The sequence below is a fragment of the Taudactylus pleione genome, unplaced genomic scaffold (assembly GCF_031769625.1).
Source record: "Taudactylus pleione unplaced genomic scaffold, aTauple2 ptg000375l, whole genome shotgun sequence".
Taxonomy (NCBI): Eukaryota; Metazoa; Chordata; class Amphibia; order Anura; family Myobatrachidae; genus Taudactylus; species Taudactylus pleione.
The window spans coordinates 1,964,287-1,985,416 of NW_028284776.1; the positions used below are offsets into that span (position 1 = coordinate 1,964,287).

The 21,130-nt window shown below is 42.5% G+C and overlaps 1 protein-coding gene across 1 annotated transcript in view; it reads left to right on the plus strand.

Annotated features, from left to right (window-relative positions):
* Positions 1–21,130, plus strand: part of LOC148508161 (phosphatidylinositol 3,4,5-trisphosphate 5-phosphatase 2A-like) — a 132,473-nt gene that overhangs the window by 42,082 nt on the left and 69,261 nt on the right. Inside the window, exons 6-11 of the mRNA XM_088444976.1 lie at positions 2,759–2,830; positions 3,222–3,368; positions 3,454–3,520; positions 5,358–5,554; positions 20,735–20,852; positions 20,957–21,053. Coding sequence (XP_088301102.1) covers positions 2,759–2,830; positions 3,222–3,368; positions 3,454–3,520; positions 5,358–5,554; positions 20,735–20,852; positions 20,957–21,053 — 698 coding nt within the window. The remainder of the gene's footprint in view (positions 1–2,758; positions 2,831–3,221; positions 3,369–3,453; positions 3,521–5,357; positions 5,555–20,734; positions 20,853–20,956; positions 21,054–21,130) is intronic.

Below are 21,130 nucleotides of genomic sequence, written 5' to 3' on the forward strand. Positions count from 1 at the left end.
CCCTGTGTGAATAGATCCACATGAAGTACATCCTGCCCATGGAGGATGCACTTCAGTGGATGTATAGCACACCAGTATATCATACAGTGGAAGTACATTTTACAGAACAGGGATTTGAAATTGAAAATGAAATATGAAATGCACTGAATGAATAGATCCACATGTTCGTTCATCCTGCCCAAGAATGAACCATCCGAGGCAGCCATCTGGGGCGCACTACGTAGGTTACATCTGGCATTGTGTGCAAGTAGCAGAAGTATAACATCCAGGTGGAGAAAAATTAAAAAAGAATAAATGGTGACCATATTTTAAATTAAAACCATGTTAAACTTAAACAGAAATTAAAAAATGATACAGTGTTCTGCAAAAAGCCACAGCTTCTACTTCACAAGAGTGTGTAGTCTTGTCACATTCGGCAGTTTGTGGAATTCGATTTGGCTGCAGCATGAGGCAGCAGCCGAACCCAGTCTCAGGGGAGTGTAAATGAACATGGAGTGGCAGCATGCCTGTGCTGAGGTGTTTGTGAGATGGTTTAAATTTTGGTTAGAAAGTAGTCAAAAGTCCAAATCCAGTTCAAACTCCGGTTCTAACTCCATGCTTCAGATGACATGCTTCAGATGACATGCTTCAGATGACATGCTTAATATGCAGGCAACAGTGGCAGGCAAGCCTGTGTGTGCAGGCTTTCAAATGAGTTAGTAGAACATTAGTAGAACATTTGTGATCCTAGAGACTTACGGGTAAATTGACTAAGCATTGGTTTTGGGACTATATCAATGACGACGGACAATGACGGATTGCAGCCTAAAGTGCATCAGTTCTGCCTATCCTTTGAGATTCAACATTGACACCCATTTGATTTCAAACCCCTATACTGCAGCATATCCGATAGAAAACCCACCGTCAATCTGCTGCATAGGTTAAGCCCTGCATAGATCACTGTGATCTGTGCAAGCTTTGGTAGATTAAAATGTGTTTTAATGGTTAATAACTGGAAAAAACTCCATGAAGCGTCCCCCCCCCCTCCCAAATCCATAGCCAGCCCCAGATCTCTTAGCCAGGTTAGTATCGGAAAATAGGTGTAAAAAACAGTATGGGTTCCCCCTATTTTCCAATAACCAGCACCAGGCTGAAAAAGCTTGGGACTGGTAGCAGGTAGAAACACAATCCTTATGGAAGTGGAGGACACCCAAAGAAGGGTGCCCCTCACCAAGGACAACCAGCCCTGATTTGAAAGCACAGGGCTCTTTTCTGTACCCATGGTGGCAGTGGCAGTCGAGGTAATAGTAATTAAATGGTTAATATTGTTTTGTACAGGTGATCTACAAGTCCCAGCAAGCCTGACCCAGCAAGATGGCACAAGTGCCAACATGCCCAGATATTAAGGGACCGCTGGCACCTGTAGTCCAACTGGAAAAAAAAAATTAAACAAAACACATGACATACACAACGAGTATTGTAATCCTTTATTAAATAAACACACCCCCACACCACCTTTGTTCACCAATTTATTACTTACAATCGGAAGAGGTCTCATCCTCTTTAGTCCATCCTGACACTTTGCAAAACAAAAAAAATGTTGGTACTGCTTTTTTTAGAGCTCCGATGTGAGTGACAGGTCATTCCTGGTCACTTTCCATAGAAATGAATGGGGACGTGCTAATTGGTCAGAGCGCTGCATTTCCCAGGGTTGGTTGTCCTTGTGGAGGTGAAACCCCATTTTTGGGCAGGTCCTCACTTCCCTAGAGATCCCAGGCCTGGGCTGATCAGTTTGGAGACAGTTGTCATTATGGCAGGGGTCCCCCCGCTGTGTGTCCCCCAGCTATAACTGCAGCACCTCAGCATTTATTTTGCTGGTTTGTAACTATTTAAACACATTTTAACCTAATAAAACCTACATAGATCATAGTAATCTGTGCAGTGCTTCACCCAAACACACCTGCCACAGGTAGGTCTATTATTTGGGCAGTTTGCAGTAGTTTCATGGTTGGTTTTAAAAACAATGTTTAGTAAATCTCCAGATTTTATACTAGTCTATGTAAAATAATCAATACTTGCTCCGATGTTCTAAAGTGTTCTAAAGACTGTATTTTGGTCATCTTGCCACTGGTTTTGCCTTTAGTAAGTGGTTAGTAAAACCAACAGAAAAACAACCAAAATACAAAAATCAACCGTTATAAATATACCCCTAAGTCGGAAACTTCTCAGTATCATGATTTCCCCTTCCTTAATCGCGGCCAGACCCCCCCATGATTAAGGAGGAAAAAAGGCGGATGTGTTACCTTGTCCAAAATCAATGGAATCCTGGAAGACACAAACCCTGTCAGGAAACAAGTGCTGTGACATGAGGTGAATATGATCAGTACCATTAAGGGTAGAGATTAAGCAATGCCTTCTAAGTGCTTGATATGCTAGGAAAGTGTGTACCACATCATTTCGGGATCACCAGTACCCTTCATTGTTGGAAACAACACTGTAGAGTTCTTTCAGTTAGTGACATACATTCACCCATTTGTTTGCCAGGAACATGATGAAACATGTTTTATCTTACCATACCACTTCTCTCTACTGCTTTATAGTCATTGCCTGTACATTTCATGTTTCCTTTTAGCTCGGATGAAGCTCAGATTACCAATAATAGATCACTTCAATATCAATTTATAATGGCAGGTGACATCCAAATCTCATTACATTTGTCTGAGTTCTTGGTCTATTCAGCATTCAATATTACTGAATAATATGTAAATTTCCATCTCAGATCTCTTCACTGAACAGTCTCATACATACAATAGCTGGTGTTCTGCAGTTACTATCTTCCTTGGAGAACAAGGTTAGTTGTATGGCCTACATGCTGTTATAGAAATCTATTCCTCAATTCCTTAATTGCGTGTCCTTTTTGTTTCATAAGTGTTTCTTTTCTATACAATGCAAAGATTTCTCCCTTACTCTCTTTCAATAATCAACATCTCCATCACATATGCTGTTTTCCATTTCTATTTAAAGCTATCAGATTTACTAACTAGTAACTGTATGCTCTTCAGTGTTGAGGCTCTTGGGTGAATTAGTTGAAATATACTAAAATGTTTCAGTTTATGTAGCACCTAAAATGAAGCAAGGGCCATTATTTATATGTTGGGAAAGGGTCATAGAAATATGGTTGTTACATTTTTATTTACCTATCTGTTTTCTGCAATTATTGAGTTCTGTACCTCCATCCGCAGATTATAGAGATGTTTCAGAAGTGCGTCGCTTGTTCTCCTTCCTCTGCTGCTTCTCAAATCTCTGGCTCTCCCAAGATGACAATAGCAGGTCCTGGTAATAAGGCAAGAAGAGAAAGAGAGTCACAGTGTGTGAGTGAGAAATTAAAGGGCCATTCCTGGGGGAGTGGACAGCTCATCTCAAGGAAAAATAAAGCCTGATTCAAGTTTTTTTCCCCATTAGATGAATCAAAGTGACCAGAATCAGTCCAGGAGAACAGCACCCCAAACTCTGTCTCTATTTGTTGGAACCTGGAATTTGGGTAAAAATGTTAGCTATTTACACATAGAAGTAGACAATATACTTTAAAATTACTCATCACAGCAATTTTAAAACAAGGAACAGAAGAAACGACATTTGCAAACAGGGTCACGCTTGAGGCTACCCCAACACATACTGCCCAGGAGTGTGTTTTTTTGTAAGGCCAATTTCCCCAGGTAGGGCTTGGGCTGAGTCCCACTATAACAGGGCTACCCCTTACTGTAGAATTCCTCATTACAGTGGTTGCGATTTCTCAGGGTGGCTTTATTCCGATTGTCCACCTACATTAGCTATAACTAGACCAGGATATGAGGCTGACGCTTGTTTTACTTTGAAGGGAGGGCATCACCACATTTTTATTTGATCTGTCTATAATTCTACAAAGGTCCATGCCAGTGTTCATCATCATCATCACTTATCCTTGGCGCATGGGTTGAACACCTGCAAAATATACACCTGTTAACAGGATTACGTGGAGATGCTGCCTAGTGACACGCCACATGTCCATGGTTAGACCAAACTTGTATATGCATGCTTTTACACTACTTTCGTTCCACTTGCACATCTCAAATCTGCCTCACCATGTGGTGGGTCCCACAAACAAATGTCAACATATTTTGTTATCTTACTGTACATTCTCAGTATATTTTTTGTATAATGGTAAAGATCCTTTCCAGCCAGCACCACTAGGTGTGATTTCAGTGACAGGACTCCAAGTGGCCACAGTAGTACCTTTCCTTTCTGTAATACAGGACTCTCCAGTTCTTGTCTGGTTCACAAGCACTCTCGGTGACAGACCACTTGTCTGTTTCCAACTTGTCCCTGGTATGGCCTTGCAAATTCTCTCCGTATTACAGGACAGCTCCAGAATGGTAGGCTTCTGCCTCTTTAGGATAATTCTTTTGTCTGACCATAGCTGGTCCTGTCTCTCTCAGCCTTCCTGTCTCTGCAGGACACACAGTGACCTGCTGCCTAACACTGAGCACTCTATTTAGCCCTCTATTGATCCGCAGACACTTTTTGATTTCCATTTCAGGTGGATGCTAAATTCCAGGACATGAACAAGTGGCAAACTAGCACCATCTAGCTTTAAACCATAGGAAGACACACTGCATTTCCCCAATTATTCGCTCCTACCATCACTTCTGTTTGGAAAAATTTTAATAAATTAGGCTACACATGATGTTAACCACATTTACCTAACCCAGGGGTTCCCAACCACGGTCCTCAAGGCACACCAACAGTCCAGGTTTTAAGGATAGCCATACTTGAGAACAAGTGTCTTAATTAGTACTGCAGTTATTTTGATTTGACCATCTGTGTTCAAGCATGGATATCACTAAAACCTGGACTGTTAGTGTGCCTTGAGGACCGAGGTTGGGAAACACTGACCTAACCAGATCATCCCAAATCATGTACAGATCCACCCAAGCATACCTATTTTGGATGAGACCACTCTACTTCATAAGGAGGTTACACTCTGTAGTGCCAAGCATCGTGACAGTTGCGCCAAAATTCAGGCTGTCTGCTTTTGGCAAGTATGACATGAAGATTTATGATGGAACTGCTATGACATGTTCAGACAGTTTATGATAATTAACATGTCTGAATATTAGACAGCATACTAAAATTGCATCCACAAAGTCATTTTAGATGACCAGGTACACAAGATGTTGAACCCCGGGTGTAAATCTAAATACAACACTTAATAATTAATTAATTGATTAATTAATAAACCTGTCCATATAAACAAATTGCTAAAATTTGTTATTTTGTAACATCTGGTTTACTGTGTATAAATCAACCTTTAATGTGTAATAAATATTTTGCTTTCTCAGGTGACTCAACCCCCCCTCGTTCTTTTTCTTCCTGGTTATCTGCAAAAAGACTTGAAGGGAACTTGGATAATGCTACTGTATGTGTCTCATATGACCTCTACATGATTGGGACACAGGAAAACCCACAAGGGGACCGGGAGTGGGCAGAATTGCTAAGGACTGCATTGATATCTCACACAATGAAACAATATAAAATGGTAATTCTCTCATATAATTATTATAACTAATATTTTCTAAGTTTTTATATATATATTTAAAAATAAAACAGAATAGGAATAGGGCTTACCAGGGCCATAACTAGGGGTGTATGAGTGGGGCCACCGCACAGAGCGTAGAGCTCTCTGGGTGGCACTGCCGCTCGCCCACAGCCCCTACAACTGGCTAGCAGGGTTCCTGGAAAGGCACCCTGCAGCCAGAATCTCTGCAGCAGTGCCGCCTGAAGTGTCCTTAGGACGCTTCAGATGTGCACACCGCTGCCATTACAGCCCCCAGGAGCATCTTGAGGATGCTCCGGGCATTGCTGTAAGTCCCAGAGTTTGTGTCCTCACTCCCTCCATGTGACATCACACAAAGGGGGCGTGTCCTGCACCGGGCACTGGGTCAACTAGTTACGGCACTAGGGCTTACATCAAGGTACTAGGGCGGATATGTATCAAAAAATGTGGTAAAGTCCCCATACTTTCCCTCCTTGTAAATTTTGACTAATTTTCATATAATTTATCATCATATGTGTCAAGTATATTATGTCAGAAATAAGAACGCGAGAAACACCCTGAGATACGATATCTTCACATTTTTATTTTACGGTTCCAATAAAGAAAAAAATACTATGTAGTTATGAATTTGATAAAGAAAAATGAACTGTGCATGCTCTGTTTCTGCTTTGGACATGCGCAGTGCATGGTTGTTAGTGTCCTTCACATTGTTGAATTCGTCAATAAACCTTTTAATATATTCCTTCCTATAAACCTCTAAGATTCACCTGCCTAGAACCTCTAAACAGAACGCTAATTGTGTACGCAGTTTAACCGCAAATAAAGACAGGAGTGGAATCTGTGTTTCCAACGCACAAGTATTATTCAGGTAAAAGTACAGTCAGTTACACGCAATCTATACATACACAAGTTAGGCGTAAAATGAAATAATACAGACCCAAGTACGGTTATACATACGCTGCGCCTCTGGACCCAGAGATAGACTTCTGACTAGATATCCTCAGTTCACCCAAAATTCAGCATGAACTGGCAAACCAGTGTTCGGAAACATGTATTTATTCCCCCCAGACTGAAACAGGACAAAGGGGGAACTTCCTGCTGATCTCATTGGTTCCCAGAGGAGAAGCATATGTAACGACACATTTAATAGGTTGTTTCAAATAGACTTTCCCTGCCTCTAACAGCCGGAGTCTTTCTGGTAACGCCTCCTGTAACATTCCATCAACTAAACATTTTGTTGCTTGTAAGTTCTGCGATCCGTAACTTGAATTTGCATGATGCGATCTCTCCACCGATAACACCGGGATTCTGTAAAAAGCGTACGCATCAGAACGAAACCAAACACACCTTGCTTATCATGTATAATACCTTAGATATCAAAAACCTCTATTTCTTAGCATTTAAACTAACTTAACCAACTTGAATCATACAATTTGATGCTAATGGAACCTTGTGTGCGAATATGTAGTGTGTGAGTATTCGGGGTTTGATATAAGGACGCTAGTTATTAATGGGTGAGATTTAAGTGCATAATCTCTCATACACGAAGTGAACATCCAGCAGTGTGGATGGCTGAGGGTTGTAGTTCTACATGCCCTCTGTCAGCAGGCCCCCACCTGTTGTGTGTTCAAAGGAAAACAAAACCTCTTTTGTTCTCACAGACTCTTGTGTGAAATGCAAATGTATTACCACCTCAAGCTGTGGAATTTGGGGCCATCCTGTCTAGGATTCAGGCAAATCCAATTGTGTAGATATTATATTACAATTGCCACAACTATACTTTATCTGCATCCAGGGATTCCCAATTTGTATGTAAAAATACCCATTGTCTCTTCTTAGAAAGCTTGTTTTTCCAGTTGCCCTTGGTAGGTTAACAAAAACATTGCCATCTGTTCTTAGCTCCTGAGTTATAACTTGAATTGACGCTGACCACAAAAATGGTGTCTTGCGATCTCATTTCCAAAATGGAGTCTTGCGGCCATTTGCTGCGATTAAATTTTAAACTGAACTTGTCTCAGCCAATTATTTAGCTTTGACAGTCCACCCTTTGATAGCAAACAACATGCTATCACAATCTGCTATAAAAATTTATTTTGGGCTTACATTCACATATTATTTAGTGTTATCATGGGATGGCACAAGGTGGTTCTTAATCCATCAACAATGTGTCTCTAGGCGGGGGCATAAAACTACTATTATACGCACACCGTGGATCTTGGGAGATCATGTGACAGATGTGGGAATGCACCAGTCTTATAACAGTAGTTTTGAAGGGGAATTTGAGACTTTACATTGTCTGGGTGTTCTATAAATAACATTTCAATAATATCTTCTATGCATGTCTAAATATTATACATTTAAATGATGGTACTTCCTAACTCAGGGTTGTAGTGCAGTTCTGTATCTACCTTGGTATACATATTATCATTTCTGAACAACTCTTCCCAGATAACACAAACCTTCGGAACTCGGGGAGAGCCATTTATACGCTTTTCTTCCACATATAAAATATACATTATCAGGGAGAATATAAGGAATGGTATGCATCATTATCATTAAACACATTTCTCTTGCAAACAATCCTATCTCAGGCTCTTCCATCTGGTATATGCAAGTTTCTGGTTGTATTATTTTAGCACAATAACCATCTGGTACTTTACCAATCATTTCTTTGGTGGAACTCAATGTATACCGGTACCTAAACTATTTCCCACTTGATTTAATTGAGCGTAGCAGATCATAGTTTATGGACTCATTATCAGCTCTTTGTGATAAGGTCATCGTCTGATTATTCCCCGTCACTTCCCAACCTCCGGGTTTATTGGGGTTGGTTATGTTTAAACACAAAAGTGATTTATCTACTTGAAATTGATAGAGTTTGAAATGAGGCGGTTTGGATGAGAGGAATTTTCCATCCAATGTTTTCCCTTTCTGTAATTCTAAAATTTCCGTGATATTCAGCAGAAATGGCACCAACCCTACATTATGCTGTCCCTGTGGCACATGTGAACACACCCAGCAATCGGTTTGATTTAACACTTTGCCTACCATGCTGTGATAATCCTCTAAAGGATACCCTCCCCAGTACGGGTTATATTTAGGCTGGCACCGTTGAATACAGTTCTCATCAACTAGGGACCCACAAAACTCACAAATACAGGAATCTTCAGACGATAACCCTTCACACCTTCCCCGAGTATCCGGAATGACAGCTCTCTTAACAATAACAGTACTAAGATTGGTCAGACACTCCCCTGATTGGCATTGCACTCCTCCTTTCTCCACTCCATCAGCACTGCCATCAGATCCTGTTTCCTCAATAGGTCCCCCATCACAGACACTGGGTATTCCCGAACTGACCAGGATGGTGAACACTCTAAAAGAGAATATGAAAATGAACACAGCAGGCCCGTCCATTGTCACAACAAGACCTGCAAATTTCTCTCAGTTCAGGTATCTCACTACAACCTTTTCAATCCTCCCGGAACAAGCTCGCGAGTGACAGATCCACACTATCAGCTTTGTCTCCGACCTGTTTCTCCACCGGTTGATTGACCTTTTTACAGTGAGTGGAATGGACCCAGGTATCTCTCTCGGACACCTTCAAAGATGTAGTACTTGTCAGCTGCACCTGGTACGGACCTTCCCACCGATCAGTCAAACAACCTGAATGTAAGAAATTTCGGATCATTACATATTCTCCTGGTTCAACATCATGGCAGTTCATTTCAGGCATATCATGGGACAACAATTTCAGTTTCTGCTGCTGTTGCTTTAACTGCTTACTCATTGATATAAGATACTTCACAGTTACCTCGTTGTTACCCTTTAGATCTTCCTGTGGACTTATAATCAAATGAGTTGTCTACCAAACAATATTTCAAATGGGGACAGATTCAGAGGAAATCTAGGAGTGGTCCTTATACTATGTAGGACCAAAGGTAAAGCTTCTGGCCATCCTAGTCCAGTCTCCGCCATGATTTTACTTAGCTTAATTTTAATAGTCCCGTTCATCCTCTCTACCTTGGCACTGGCTTGCGGTCGGTAGGGGGTGTGAAGTCGGCTATTAATACCCATCAGCTTACACATATTTTGGAAAACATCACCTGTGAAATGGGTACCCCTATCACTTTCGATGATTCTAGGGATACCGTACCTGCATACAAATTCCTGAACTATTTTCTTGGCAGTAAACGCAGCAGTATTAGTGGCTGCTGGGTAGGCCTCGACCCAGTTAGAGAATACGTCTGTGCACACTAATACATACTTAAGGTTCCTGCAGGGTGGTAGTTGGATGAAATCAATTTGTATCACCTGGAAAGGTCCATCAGTCGGTGGAATGTGGGACGGTTCGGTAGGGATCGCTTTCCCTATGTTCTTTCTCAAGCAGGTCAGACAGGACATTGCTATCTTCTCTGCTTGTGAAGAAAACCCTGGTGCGCACCAGTATGCCCTCACCAACTTGCACATGCCCTGTTTACCCAGATGAGTCAGACCGTGTGCTGCTTCAGCCAGGCTGGGGTAATATGCCTTGGGGGCTACTGGCTTACCATGTCCATCCCTCCAGAGCCCGGAGGACTCTTGCCCACACCCCTTGGACTTCCATATGGATTTTTCCTGAATTGAACACAAATTTTGCATCTCAATTAATTTCAGCATATCAATGGTTTGGAATGACATAATTGTTTCAATTGGAGAAGGCATTTTTAACCCTGCTACCCATTTTGCAGCTTCGTCAGCTCTGTTGTTGCCCAGTGACACTGGGTCATCCTCACATGTGTGGGCTTTGCATTTAATTACTGCCACTGCTTTGGGCAGTTGGATTGCTTCTAAGAGATGTTTTATGTGTCGGGAGTGTGCAACTGGCATGCCTGCTGCTGTCATAAAATTTCTCAGACGCCACAGAGCCCCAAAATTTTGCACCACCCCGAACGCATACCTCGAGTCAGTGTAAATGTTAGCAGATTTACCTGCTGCCAGTTCACATGCTCTAGTCAGTGCTACTAACTCTGCCACCTGGGCTGAGTGAGGAGGACCGAGAGGTTTAGCTTCCATGATGTCTGTGTCATTTACAACAGCATAACCTGTACATAATTCACCTGTGTCTGTTTGTCTATGACAACTCCCATCCGTATAAAAAGTTACATCCACATTCTCTAAAGGTGTGTCATGTATGTCAGGTCTAGCAGTAAAGGTCTGATTCAGATATGTCATACAATCGTGGGTATCATTATGTCTGCCGAACTCACCTCCCACCAGCAACTCCTCTCCTTCCACCCTTCGTACATCATGTTGTACATATGGTAGGTATGTTGCTGGATTCAGCGTACTGCAACGTTTAACAGTAATATTTGCAGGAGCGATTAGAGCTAGTTCCCATTTGGTGAACCTAGCCGAGGAGACGTGTCTGGTTTGAGCTGAGTTCAACAGAGCAGATACAGCATGGGGAGTGTAGACAGTTATATCATGGCCCAATACTATCATTGGGCACTGTAGTATGCTACGGGCCTACTGGCATCACCATGTTTTTGTGTAAGGACACCTGCAGCACAACCATCGGCTTCCGTACAATATAATACAATATAATATAAATCAAAAGGTTTTTCATAATCGGATATTCCCAATGCAGGAGCTTTTGTCAGGCTATCCTTAAGATTAAGAAAAGCCTGTTCTGATTCCTCAGTGTGTGACGCGATCGGGCTTTGAGGAAGAGACTAGTTCCTGTAAAGGCAAGGCCAAAATAGAAAAACCTGGGATCCACATTCGGCAATATCCACACATTCCCAAGAAGGTACGAATTTGCTGTTGATTCTGCGGCAGTGTCATGTTTTGTATGGCCTGGATTCTATCATTTGTGAGATGTCGTAACCCCTGGGTTAGGCAATGTCCCAAATATTTTACTCTGGGCTGGCACGGCTGTAACTTGTCCTTAGCCACTTTGTGTCCTGTTTGCGAGAGATGAAGTAACAAAAGTTTAGTATCATTCACACATGACATAAATGAGTCAGAACATAGCAATAAATCATCCACATATTGAATTAGAACTGATCCATTGGCAGGTTGAAAAGCTTGTAAACAGTCATGCAATGCCTGGGATAAAAAATACTGGGGCTGTCTATGAAAGCTTGGGGCAATCGTGTCCATGTATATTGCACACCTCTGTATGTAAATGCGAATAGGTACTGGCAGTCAGGGTGGAGAGGCACAGAGAAGAAAGCAGAACAGAGGTCAATGACAGTGAAATGGGTTGCATTTGGTGGGATCTGCATCAGGATGACAGCTGGATTCGGCACTACAGGGAATTGGCTCTCTACTACCTTATTAACACCTCTAAGGTCTTGCACCAGCCTATAACCCCTCCCACCACTCTTCTTCACTGGAAAGATGGGACTGTTGGCTACACTAGCTGTACAAACTAAAATTCCCTGTTGCAATAATCGCTCAATTATTGGAAACACCCCTAGTTCTACTTCCTATTTTAGTGGGTACTGGGGAATTTTTGGAGCTTGCCTACCGCTTTTTAAGTGTATCATTACCGGGCTTACGTCTGCCATTAATCCAGTGTCCTGTCCATCTTTTGTCCAAAGGGAATCTGGAATTTGGGACAACATTTCATCTACTTGTGATGGATTTTCTTTTAAAACTGTAGAGTGGTACATTATCCTTTGTGGGGTGTCTAACATATCCCGCACCTCGTATACCATTCTCTCTGGGATATCTAAATATACACCATCAGGGGTGCAATATATGACACATCCCATTTTACATAACAAGTCTCTGCCCAGCAGGTTAGTAGGAGCCGCGGCAGCCAGAAGAAAAGAATGTCTGGTATGCAACGGCCCAATACTAACTTCTGCGGGTCTGGTTAAAGGATAACGTTCCACTTTACCTGTCACACCCATTGTTGGTATTGTCTCGTTGGTCACCTGTAAATTAACGGGAGATTTCATCACTGACTTGGTCGCCCCTGTGTCTACAAGAAAAGGATATTCAGTACCAGCTACATCAACCATCAAGACCGGTTCTTCCCCAGGACTTCCCGTTAACCTGACTATCTGTAGACTACAGGTATGACCTGACCCCTAGCGTTGGCTACCATTCTCCAATAAAGCATTTACGGCTACAATTGGAGCTGGTGCTTGCTGAATATTTGCTGATCTCTGTGCATATCCCTTATGGGGATATCCAGGTTTCCCTTGGTGTGGGGTCCATACTCTTTTTACTGTGCAGTTTCTACTTAAGTGTCCTGTTTGTTTGCAATTAAAACATGTCCGTGATTCAGGTGAAAGCATGTGTTGTTGTGAAGTTTGAGCAGAGGGCAAAGGTGGTGGATATGGGTAAGGATAGGGAGGGTAAGGGTATTGTGGGGGAAAAGAAGTGGGTGGATATCCTGGGACCTGTGGTTGCATTGGGTTAGTGGGATAGAGTTGTGTTTGTTGTTGAGTGGGGTTAGTGAGAGCAACTTGTTCTGGCATGAGTGTGTGTGCAAGTGCAAGCGTGTCTGTTGGCTGTGATGTTAACGTCATTCTCTCCAGAGCTTGTATACTGACAGCCATTAATTTTTCGCTCTGGGTCTCCCTCTTTTTGAGATGTTTTTGTCATGTTCTATGGCAGACTCTATGAGGTTATCTATTGTAAGTCCCCGCCAGCCAGGCTGTGAGGTCTAAACCCGAGTTTTTAAATTCTCTTTTAACCCATCCATTAATATCGTGACTATCATTCCCCTGTGGTGAATGATATCTTTAATCTCTTCTATCCCAGTGTACTGGGTGATAGCCTGCAGAGCCCGGTCGCAATATTCTTCTGCAGTTTCACTCTCTTTTTGTTTGATTGTGAAGATTTTGTTCCAGTTAACTACTACTGGAAAATATACACCCAATTGAGTCACAATGCGGGAAATGTTACCTTGGTTTACTTGGTCTGTTAAGGGAACGTCGCCATCCAATACACAGTCCGTGATAAATTTTGTCACGTCGGTATTGTGTGGCAGGCAGGCCCTTAACACCACACGCCAATCTTTATTAGTGGGCTCATGAGAACTACCCAAATTTCTCAAAAATCTTTGACATTTGGCTAGTTCCTTTTTGGGATTGGGGAAATAATTTATGATGGAATTCAGTTCTGCTCTTGTCCATGGACAATGCATTACTACTTCCCTTGTGGGCACTACACCGTTTGCATCTGCATTTCCATTCGGAACAGTTATTGTCCGAATGGGATGCAGACCGGCAGCGTTGCTACCTCTGACCTGGTTACCTGGCTGGGGTTTTAATCTGCTGCTGCTACGTATGGTATTAACAACTTCCTCAATGGGTGCCGAGTGTATTAACACTTCCCTTGCTGTTACCGATAGAGATGGCAGCACCACCAGTGATTGTGGTGATGCAGCATCTATCATTTGTACAGCATGGGAAATAGCAGACATTACAATAGGCTCATCTTCTACATCATAAACATTTTCTTTATGGTTACTTAAGAGGGGGTACAAATTACTTGTTACATTTTTATTGGTATTTTTGGTAACCGTACTTGCACCTCCATCCACATAAGGTGGGGGAGGTGAGCGTGAACTGCTGGCAATACTCTCCACGACGCTACTTTGCCGCCCATGCGCGCCAATTTGCGGCTCGCCCGTATTGCAACTCAGCATCGCGGATGTATTTTCTGGCAATGCGTTCGCAACGCTAGTTTGCGTCGTTTGCACATTTTTAAGCCAAGCATCCCCTTCATGCTGCCATATTTTTAAACATTCAAAATACTTAATCTTTTTCTCTCAGGATCGCACCATACTGATGTGATCCTGGACATTATCTAACACATTTTTGTCAAAACTGCCAATTCTGGGAAACGGTCTAACACTCTTTCTCGTCATATTAAACCATATATCACAATACCTTATTGCATAAGTACCGTACTTAGTATGCATAATACGATGGGCTGATCCAATCGGAGCCTCCATTAGCAGCACATCATTGCTTAACATTTCTACCGTTTGCGTGGCTCCCATTTTGAGACAACTACGCTTTTCAATAAGAATTGAAACTGGTGAAAGACAATCAAGATACTTTCACTTACCTGTGAACGATTTAAGTCGGCGGCGCCCACACACCTAGATAAGTTTTGAAACAGGCAACTTCCAGACCCGGATAAGCTTTAGTAAGGTAACTTCCAAACCTATGAGAGTTTGTATGTCGGCCACTCTCACGCACCTCTATACAACAAAGACAACATGTACACCTGCTACTGTGTTTAGAACGGTAAAGCTGCTTACCGAGCGACTAGGCTAACCCTTGCACCTAGCCCTTAAGGATCATACGGTACCCTTAACTTTAGGGAATAAATTACCCCTACCAACAATACACACACTGTTACACACTTTTTCTCTGCGCAGAAAATAAACGTTTAACCCAGATATTGGTAGATAGAAAAAAATGTAAACCTCAATGGCTTTGTTCAAACACGTGGCAGCAGAACCGGAAGTACGTATACGCTATTGTGTGATCGTCCGCATACACAATTATGCGACTACGCAAAAATGCGTTTTAGCTGTGTATGCAAATATTGCAGCACCCCTCTAAACACAAGGTTCTATCAACAGAGGAAAAACAAACTTTTTTTTCCTCTGTTGTCCCTGGATTCTAATCAGCGCTTCCTCTACACAATAACTGGCAGTACGCTCTCAGCAACACTGTGGTAATGAAAGACTAATGCGTCTCCCAAAAGGCGCCTCCACCCTTTTGCTGAGAGAGGACTGACCGAGTGTTATCGTGTATCAGATAGTGTGATAAACTGATGAGCCCCCACTGTTGAATTCGTCAATAGACCTTTTAATATATTCCTTCCTATAAACCTCTAAGATTCACCTGCCTAGAACCTCTAAGACAAAACCCTGCCTAAAACCTCTAAACAGAACGCTAATTGCGTACGCAGTTTAACCGCAAATAAAGACAGGAGTGGAATCTGTGTTTCCAACGCACAAGTATTATTCAGGTAAAAGTACAGTCAGTTACACGCAATCTATACATACACAAGAAATAATACAGACCCAAGTACGGTTATACATACGCTGCGCCTCTGGACCCAGAGATAGACTTCTGACTAGATATCCTCAGTTCACCCAAAATTCAGCATGAATTGGCAAACCAGTGTTCGGAAACATGTATTTATTCCCCCCCAGACTGAAACAGGACAAAGGGGGAACTTCCTGCTGATCTCATTGGTTCCCAGAGGAGAAGCATATGTAACGACACATTTAATAGGTTGTTTCAAATAGACTTTCCCTGCCTCTAACAGCCGGAGTCTTTCTGGTAACGCCTCCTGTAACATTCCATCAACTAAACATTTTGTTGCTTGTAAGTTCTGCGATCCGTAACTTGAGTTTGCATGATGCGATCTCTCCACCGATAACACCGGGATTCTGTAAAAAGCGTACGCATCAGAATGAAACCAAACACACCTTGCTTATCATGTATAATACCTTAGATATCAAAAACCTCTATTTCTTAGCATTTAAACTAACTTAACCAACTTGAATCATACAATTTGATGCTAATGGAACCTTGTGTGCGAATATGTAGTGTGTGAGTATTCGGGGTTTGATATAAGGACGCTAGTTATTAATGGGTGAGATTTAAGTGCATAATCTCTCATACACGAAGTGAACATCCAGCAGTGTGGATGGCTGAGGGTTGTAGTTCTACATGCCCTCTGTCAGCAGGCCCCCACCTGTTGTGTGTTCAAAGGAAAACACAACCTCTTTTGTTCTCACAGACTCTTGTGTGAAATGCAAATGTATTACCACCTCAAGCTGTGGAATTTGGGGCCATCCTGTCTAGGATTCAGGCAAATCCAATTGTGTAGATATTATATTACAATTGCCACAACTATACTTTATCTGCATCCAGGGATTCCCAATTTGTATGTAAAAATACCCATTGTCTCTTCTTAGAAAGCTTGTTTTTCCAGTTGCCCTTGGTAGGTTAACAAAAACATTGCCATCTGTTCTTAGCTCCTGAGTTATAACTTGAATTGACGCTGACCATAAAAATGGTGTCTTGCGATCTCATTTCCAAAATGGAGTCTTGCGGCCATTCGCAAGATGGCTTCGCCGCGATTAAATTTTAAACTGAAATTAAACTAAATTTTAAACTGTCTCAGCCAATTATTTAGCTTCGACAACATGTTACAGACTGGACGGATAGTTTCCTCTCCTGACAGGTAATAAAAAGAAATTAGTAATAATCAAATGACCATTAGCTATTAATATCTGATAAAAGACTTAACAAAATAAGGATATTTCTACATGAACTGCTGCACATACCTTGTCACCAGAAAGAAATTGGGAATTGGAGGGAAAGCCAAGATAATGACACTGACAGTGGAGGGAACTAATGATCACAAATTATATTGATCATGAGTTACAGTACTTGCCTTGTTACCAGTTAGAAAATGGGAATAGTTTCCATCCCTTTTCAGTGTCTTCATCCTGATTTTCCTTCCAGTTCCCCATTTTTTCCTGCAGATCTGTAAAACATACACTGTTAGGGGTTCTCCAGGACTGGTGTTGGGAAATACTGATCTAGATAAGCAAACATTTATTTGTCACTTAGCATAACATTAATAAAAGTATCTGAAGTATTTCAATGGGCATACACACATACTCAGAATGTCCATAACTTGCAGTTCTCAACTCTCCAGGAGGAATTTCAATAAGATTATGGGCTCCACTTGATTCGCAAAGACTCACAAGTTATTCTGGCAAAATGGCAGCAATTTTTAACTGTAATGTTAGTTAGTTCCTTATGTAACTGACCCGGTTCCAAGATATTCCAATCTCTAACCGCTGTCCGTAACTTTGTCAAGATCAGCACTCACTTGAGCCTGTGTGACATGGGTCTGACATAGAGTTAATCAGCCACCTGGTCTGTCTACAGAAATTATTACACTCCCCAGTATCTCTCCCACTCACTACTAAGTTGTTTGTTACTACTTAAGGTTTTTTTAGGAGCTTCTCACTCCATATACAAATCCTTAAATTCTCCCTGCAACTACAGTTAAGCCCCAGTTATCACTACCCAAATAATAACCTGTAGTACAGATATGTAGTGTAGATTAGTCGAATCCACAGGTGAAATTGGTCCGATAAGATTCACAGAGACCATTCTTATTAAATGAAGTTTAATTTGATAAAAATACAATGCTTAAAGTATATGCAAAACAATTAATTAGAATGACATACAAAGATAGTCTTAGGAAAATAATTTCCTTATAAACAAAAAAGGAAAAAATAGACAGAACAGTCTCACTTACATGAATCTGTTTGCGGGAAGATGCAAGAAGGTGGAGTAATTCCCAATGCCAGATTGGCTCCCATGAAGTGTTCAAAGTTTCAGAGTTCTACATAGTATTTTATGCCTGCCTGGACTATCATGCCGTCCCTGTTCTGCAGGCTCACAGGTGTGTGTAGATGCTAATTAGGTTTATTGCCCTTTGTCCAGAGCATGCTGTGACTCAGATGTCACGACCAGGCTTTTGCGGCGTGAAGGTTTGCAGTCCTTACCGGTGAGGGCGCTGTGGTGCGGTCCTTCTGGCGGGGGAGCTGGCATGTGGAGACTGGCATTGGGTATACGCAGTGGTGTGCCAGCGTTGGGCCATCCTGGCGAGGGTAAGTCTATTGGCGCCTCCACGTCACGGCTGTCTGGGCGCCACCATCTTGTCTTTGGCCATGTGACATAGCAGGCCAATCGTCTGTGGGTCATCTGCTCTCTCTGGCCTATCACGTTCCAATACTTGGTACTTAAGGGTGTTTGGAGCGCCCTGTAGTTGCCAGTGCAACGTGTTCACAGCGTCAGCTGTGAGAGAGTTCTCTGTGCTCCTGAACCTTAGTCTTGTGCTCCGGTGCTTACCCTAGCTCTTTGTCGGCCTCCGGCTCCCTGCATAGCCTGCACAGCCCTGCCTTTCTCTCTGCTGGAGATCAGTCCTACACCTTCCACCAGACCCACTGCTGCCTGAACCTGGCTCCTCAGTTAACCTATTCCTGTGCAACCATCATCACAGCATTTCCGGATATCCCTCTCAGCCATTATCCAGCATACCAGGATATCCACTTCACTGTCTATCTGGATTCACCTCATTCATCTCTGTCACAGATCTGGATATTCGTTTATTCCCACTCACAACAGTTCCCTCCTGCCACATATATTAGTTTGTTTATTACTGGACTTTAGTTTATGTTATTGTTTATCTACCAACATTCACATTAAACAACCCACCTTTCAGTTTAAACCTTTTATGGTGCCTACTACTGTTACCACCCCGGGTCCACAACAAACACAGGGCCTGATTCAGACCCGCTCGCGAGCGCTGAGCGCTCGCAAGCGGGTTGATGGTGCCCTAGTGCGCATGCGCATGACGGAGGGAGCTCGTCGTGCGCATGCGTGAGACACGCATAGCGACGGCCAGCCGTCGCTATGGGTCTCGCACCAAAGGGGGCGTGCTTTCAATGGTGAGTGACAGCACGCCCCCTTTGGTGGGCGTGCCGGGGGCGTTGCTGCCCAGACTGAGGCGTTCCCATGGGAACGCCTACCGTCTGGGTCCGGCCCCACTGACATCACTAGTGATGTCAGTGGGAGTGCTTTTGACTCTGATAGAGCCAAAAGCACTCCTGGGCTTGCGGCAGCGCGACCCTACCACAGGGTCTCGTCGCAAGCCCGATGGTCGCGATGGTCAAGACCATCGCGAACCATCTTTTTGGCCGCTCACATAAGCTGTGGGTGGTCACCCACAGCTATGCGAGCGGCCAGGGGGCCACTCCAATTTTAGGTAGGAGGGCCCTGATTCAGAGCGAGCGCTCTGGTCAGAGCGTCTGGCTCTGAATCAGGCCCACAGTCTCTAACATCAGGTATGGAGGGGTGACACTTCCCAGGCCAACATCATGTTGGTGGGAAGGGCAAACCCGGGAATCTATAAGACCCCATCATTTTACTATTATCTGTCTGTAAGAGCCTTTGCTGGCAGTCTTAATGGGCTATACATATATCAGCCATCCTCTCACGTCATCTACTCAGACAAATCACCCCTCACTCATCTACAAATAATTAACCCTGTAGCTGGACAGTACACATCAAGGGTCATTTGCAGCTCATCATGCTGGTAATTAAAACAATAAGCACAAAGGGTTACATGTTATTAATATTTTGTGATCCATAGCATAATCACAACAGCTTATAATCAATTAAAGTGGAGTCCTCAGTGCAGGAGATCCAACTGAAGTCAAACTGATCTCTGCAGATGTTGATTTTTGAATAGTCTGTAATTCTGCCAACATGGCCACAGCAAACTTATCCTATGTGTCCTGTGTGTGAATGCTCATTGTCACCAAGCTACACCCACTCAGTCACAAGAGGAGATACAATTGAGATCCGTATGACCCTGAATTGCCCTGATGCATGCACAATTTGCTGAAAATCATGAGATGCAGTCAGAATTGTGTGAAACTCAGTACCAGGCCCTTAATGTGGTATACAGATAAGCAAATATTGGGGAAAACATTGACTAAATAATTTAAGCATAGAACTAAATTAAAGCCTACATGTATTGCATGCTAAAGGAATTGTATGACTTATAAAGGTGTCTAGAGGGGGTTGCCTGAGAGATCTAGTACAAGGAATGTAGCAGTACGTATGTTGCAGGTGAGACCTCACACAGAGGGGTTTATTTACGAAGCATCACGTTGTAAAATGTGGTGATTCTGATAGTGTTAATGCCCGATGTTTAAAAGGGCAATGGTTTGACTTGCAAGACACGACTAGTAAAAACATTGCCCTTTTAAATATCCGGCATAAACACATTCTGAAGTGTCAGGTTTTCATCCCCACGCTTTGTAAATAAAACCCAGAAACACAGAATGGAGCTGTGCAGGAAGATTTTTTTACCTGGACCACTGTATTTCTCTGCTCAACTCCTGACACCAATGTATTGCAACCGTAACATGGTTGGCTAGTTAGTGGCTTGACTGGAACATATAGGAAATGGAAGTGATTGAGCAATATGATCAGTTATATGGATCAAATGAAATAAGACATATTGCATACTGTTACAAAGAGATTTCTTGGTAAATAGAAGACATTCTAGTGGATTGACTGAGTTTGTTTCTCTACTAAGGTCTGTGTACACTCTCTCGGGGGAATTAAACTTGTATTGTTGGTAAAAGAAGAATATGAATATCTCATCTTGAATGTGCAGTCATCGACTGTGAGAACAGGAATTAGCAACACTTTGGGTATGAGTCTCAACACTTAACAATCTGAGTAAACTGAACACATGTCACGGTATGAAAGGACATTTTATTTATTGTTTGTGAGTGATTATATTATTTTGGACCAGGTATCCGGGGAGCTGTTGGTGTCTCGCTTGAGTTCAATGGGATATCCTTGGGCTTTGTCACTTGTCACCTAGTGTCTGGAAATGATAAAGTTCAAAAGTGAGTAGAGATAGAATCCATAACAATAAACATACTGTAACTAACATAGTTACCATCATCTGTCCGTACAGGGCTTA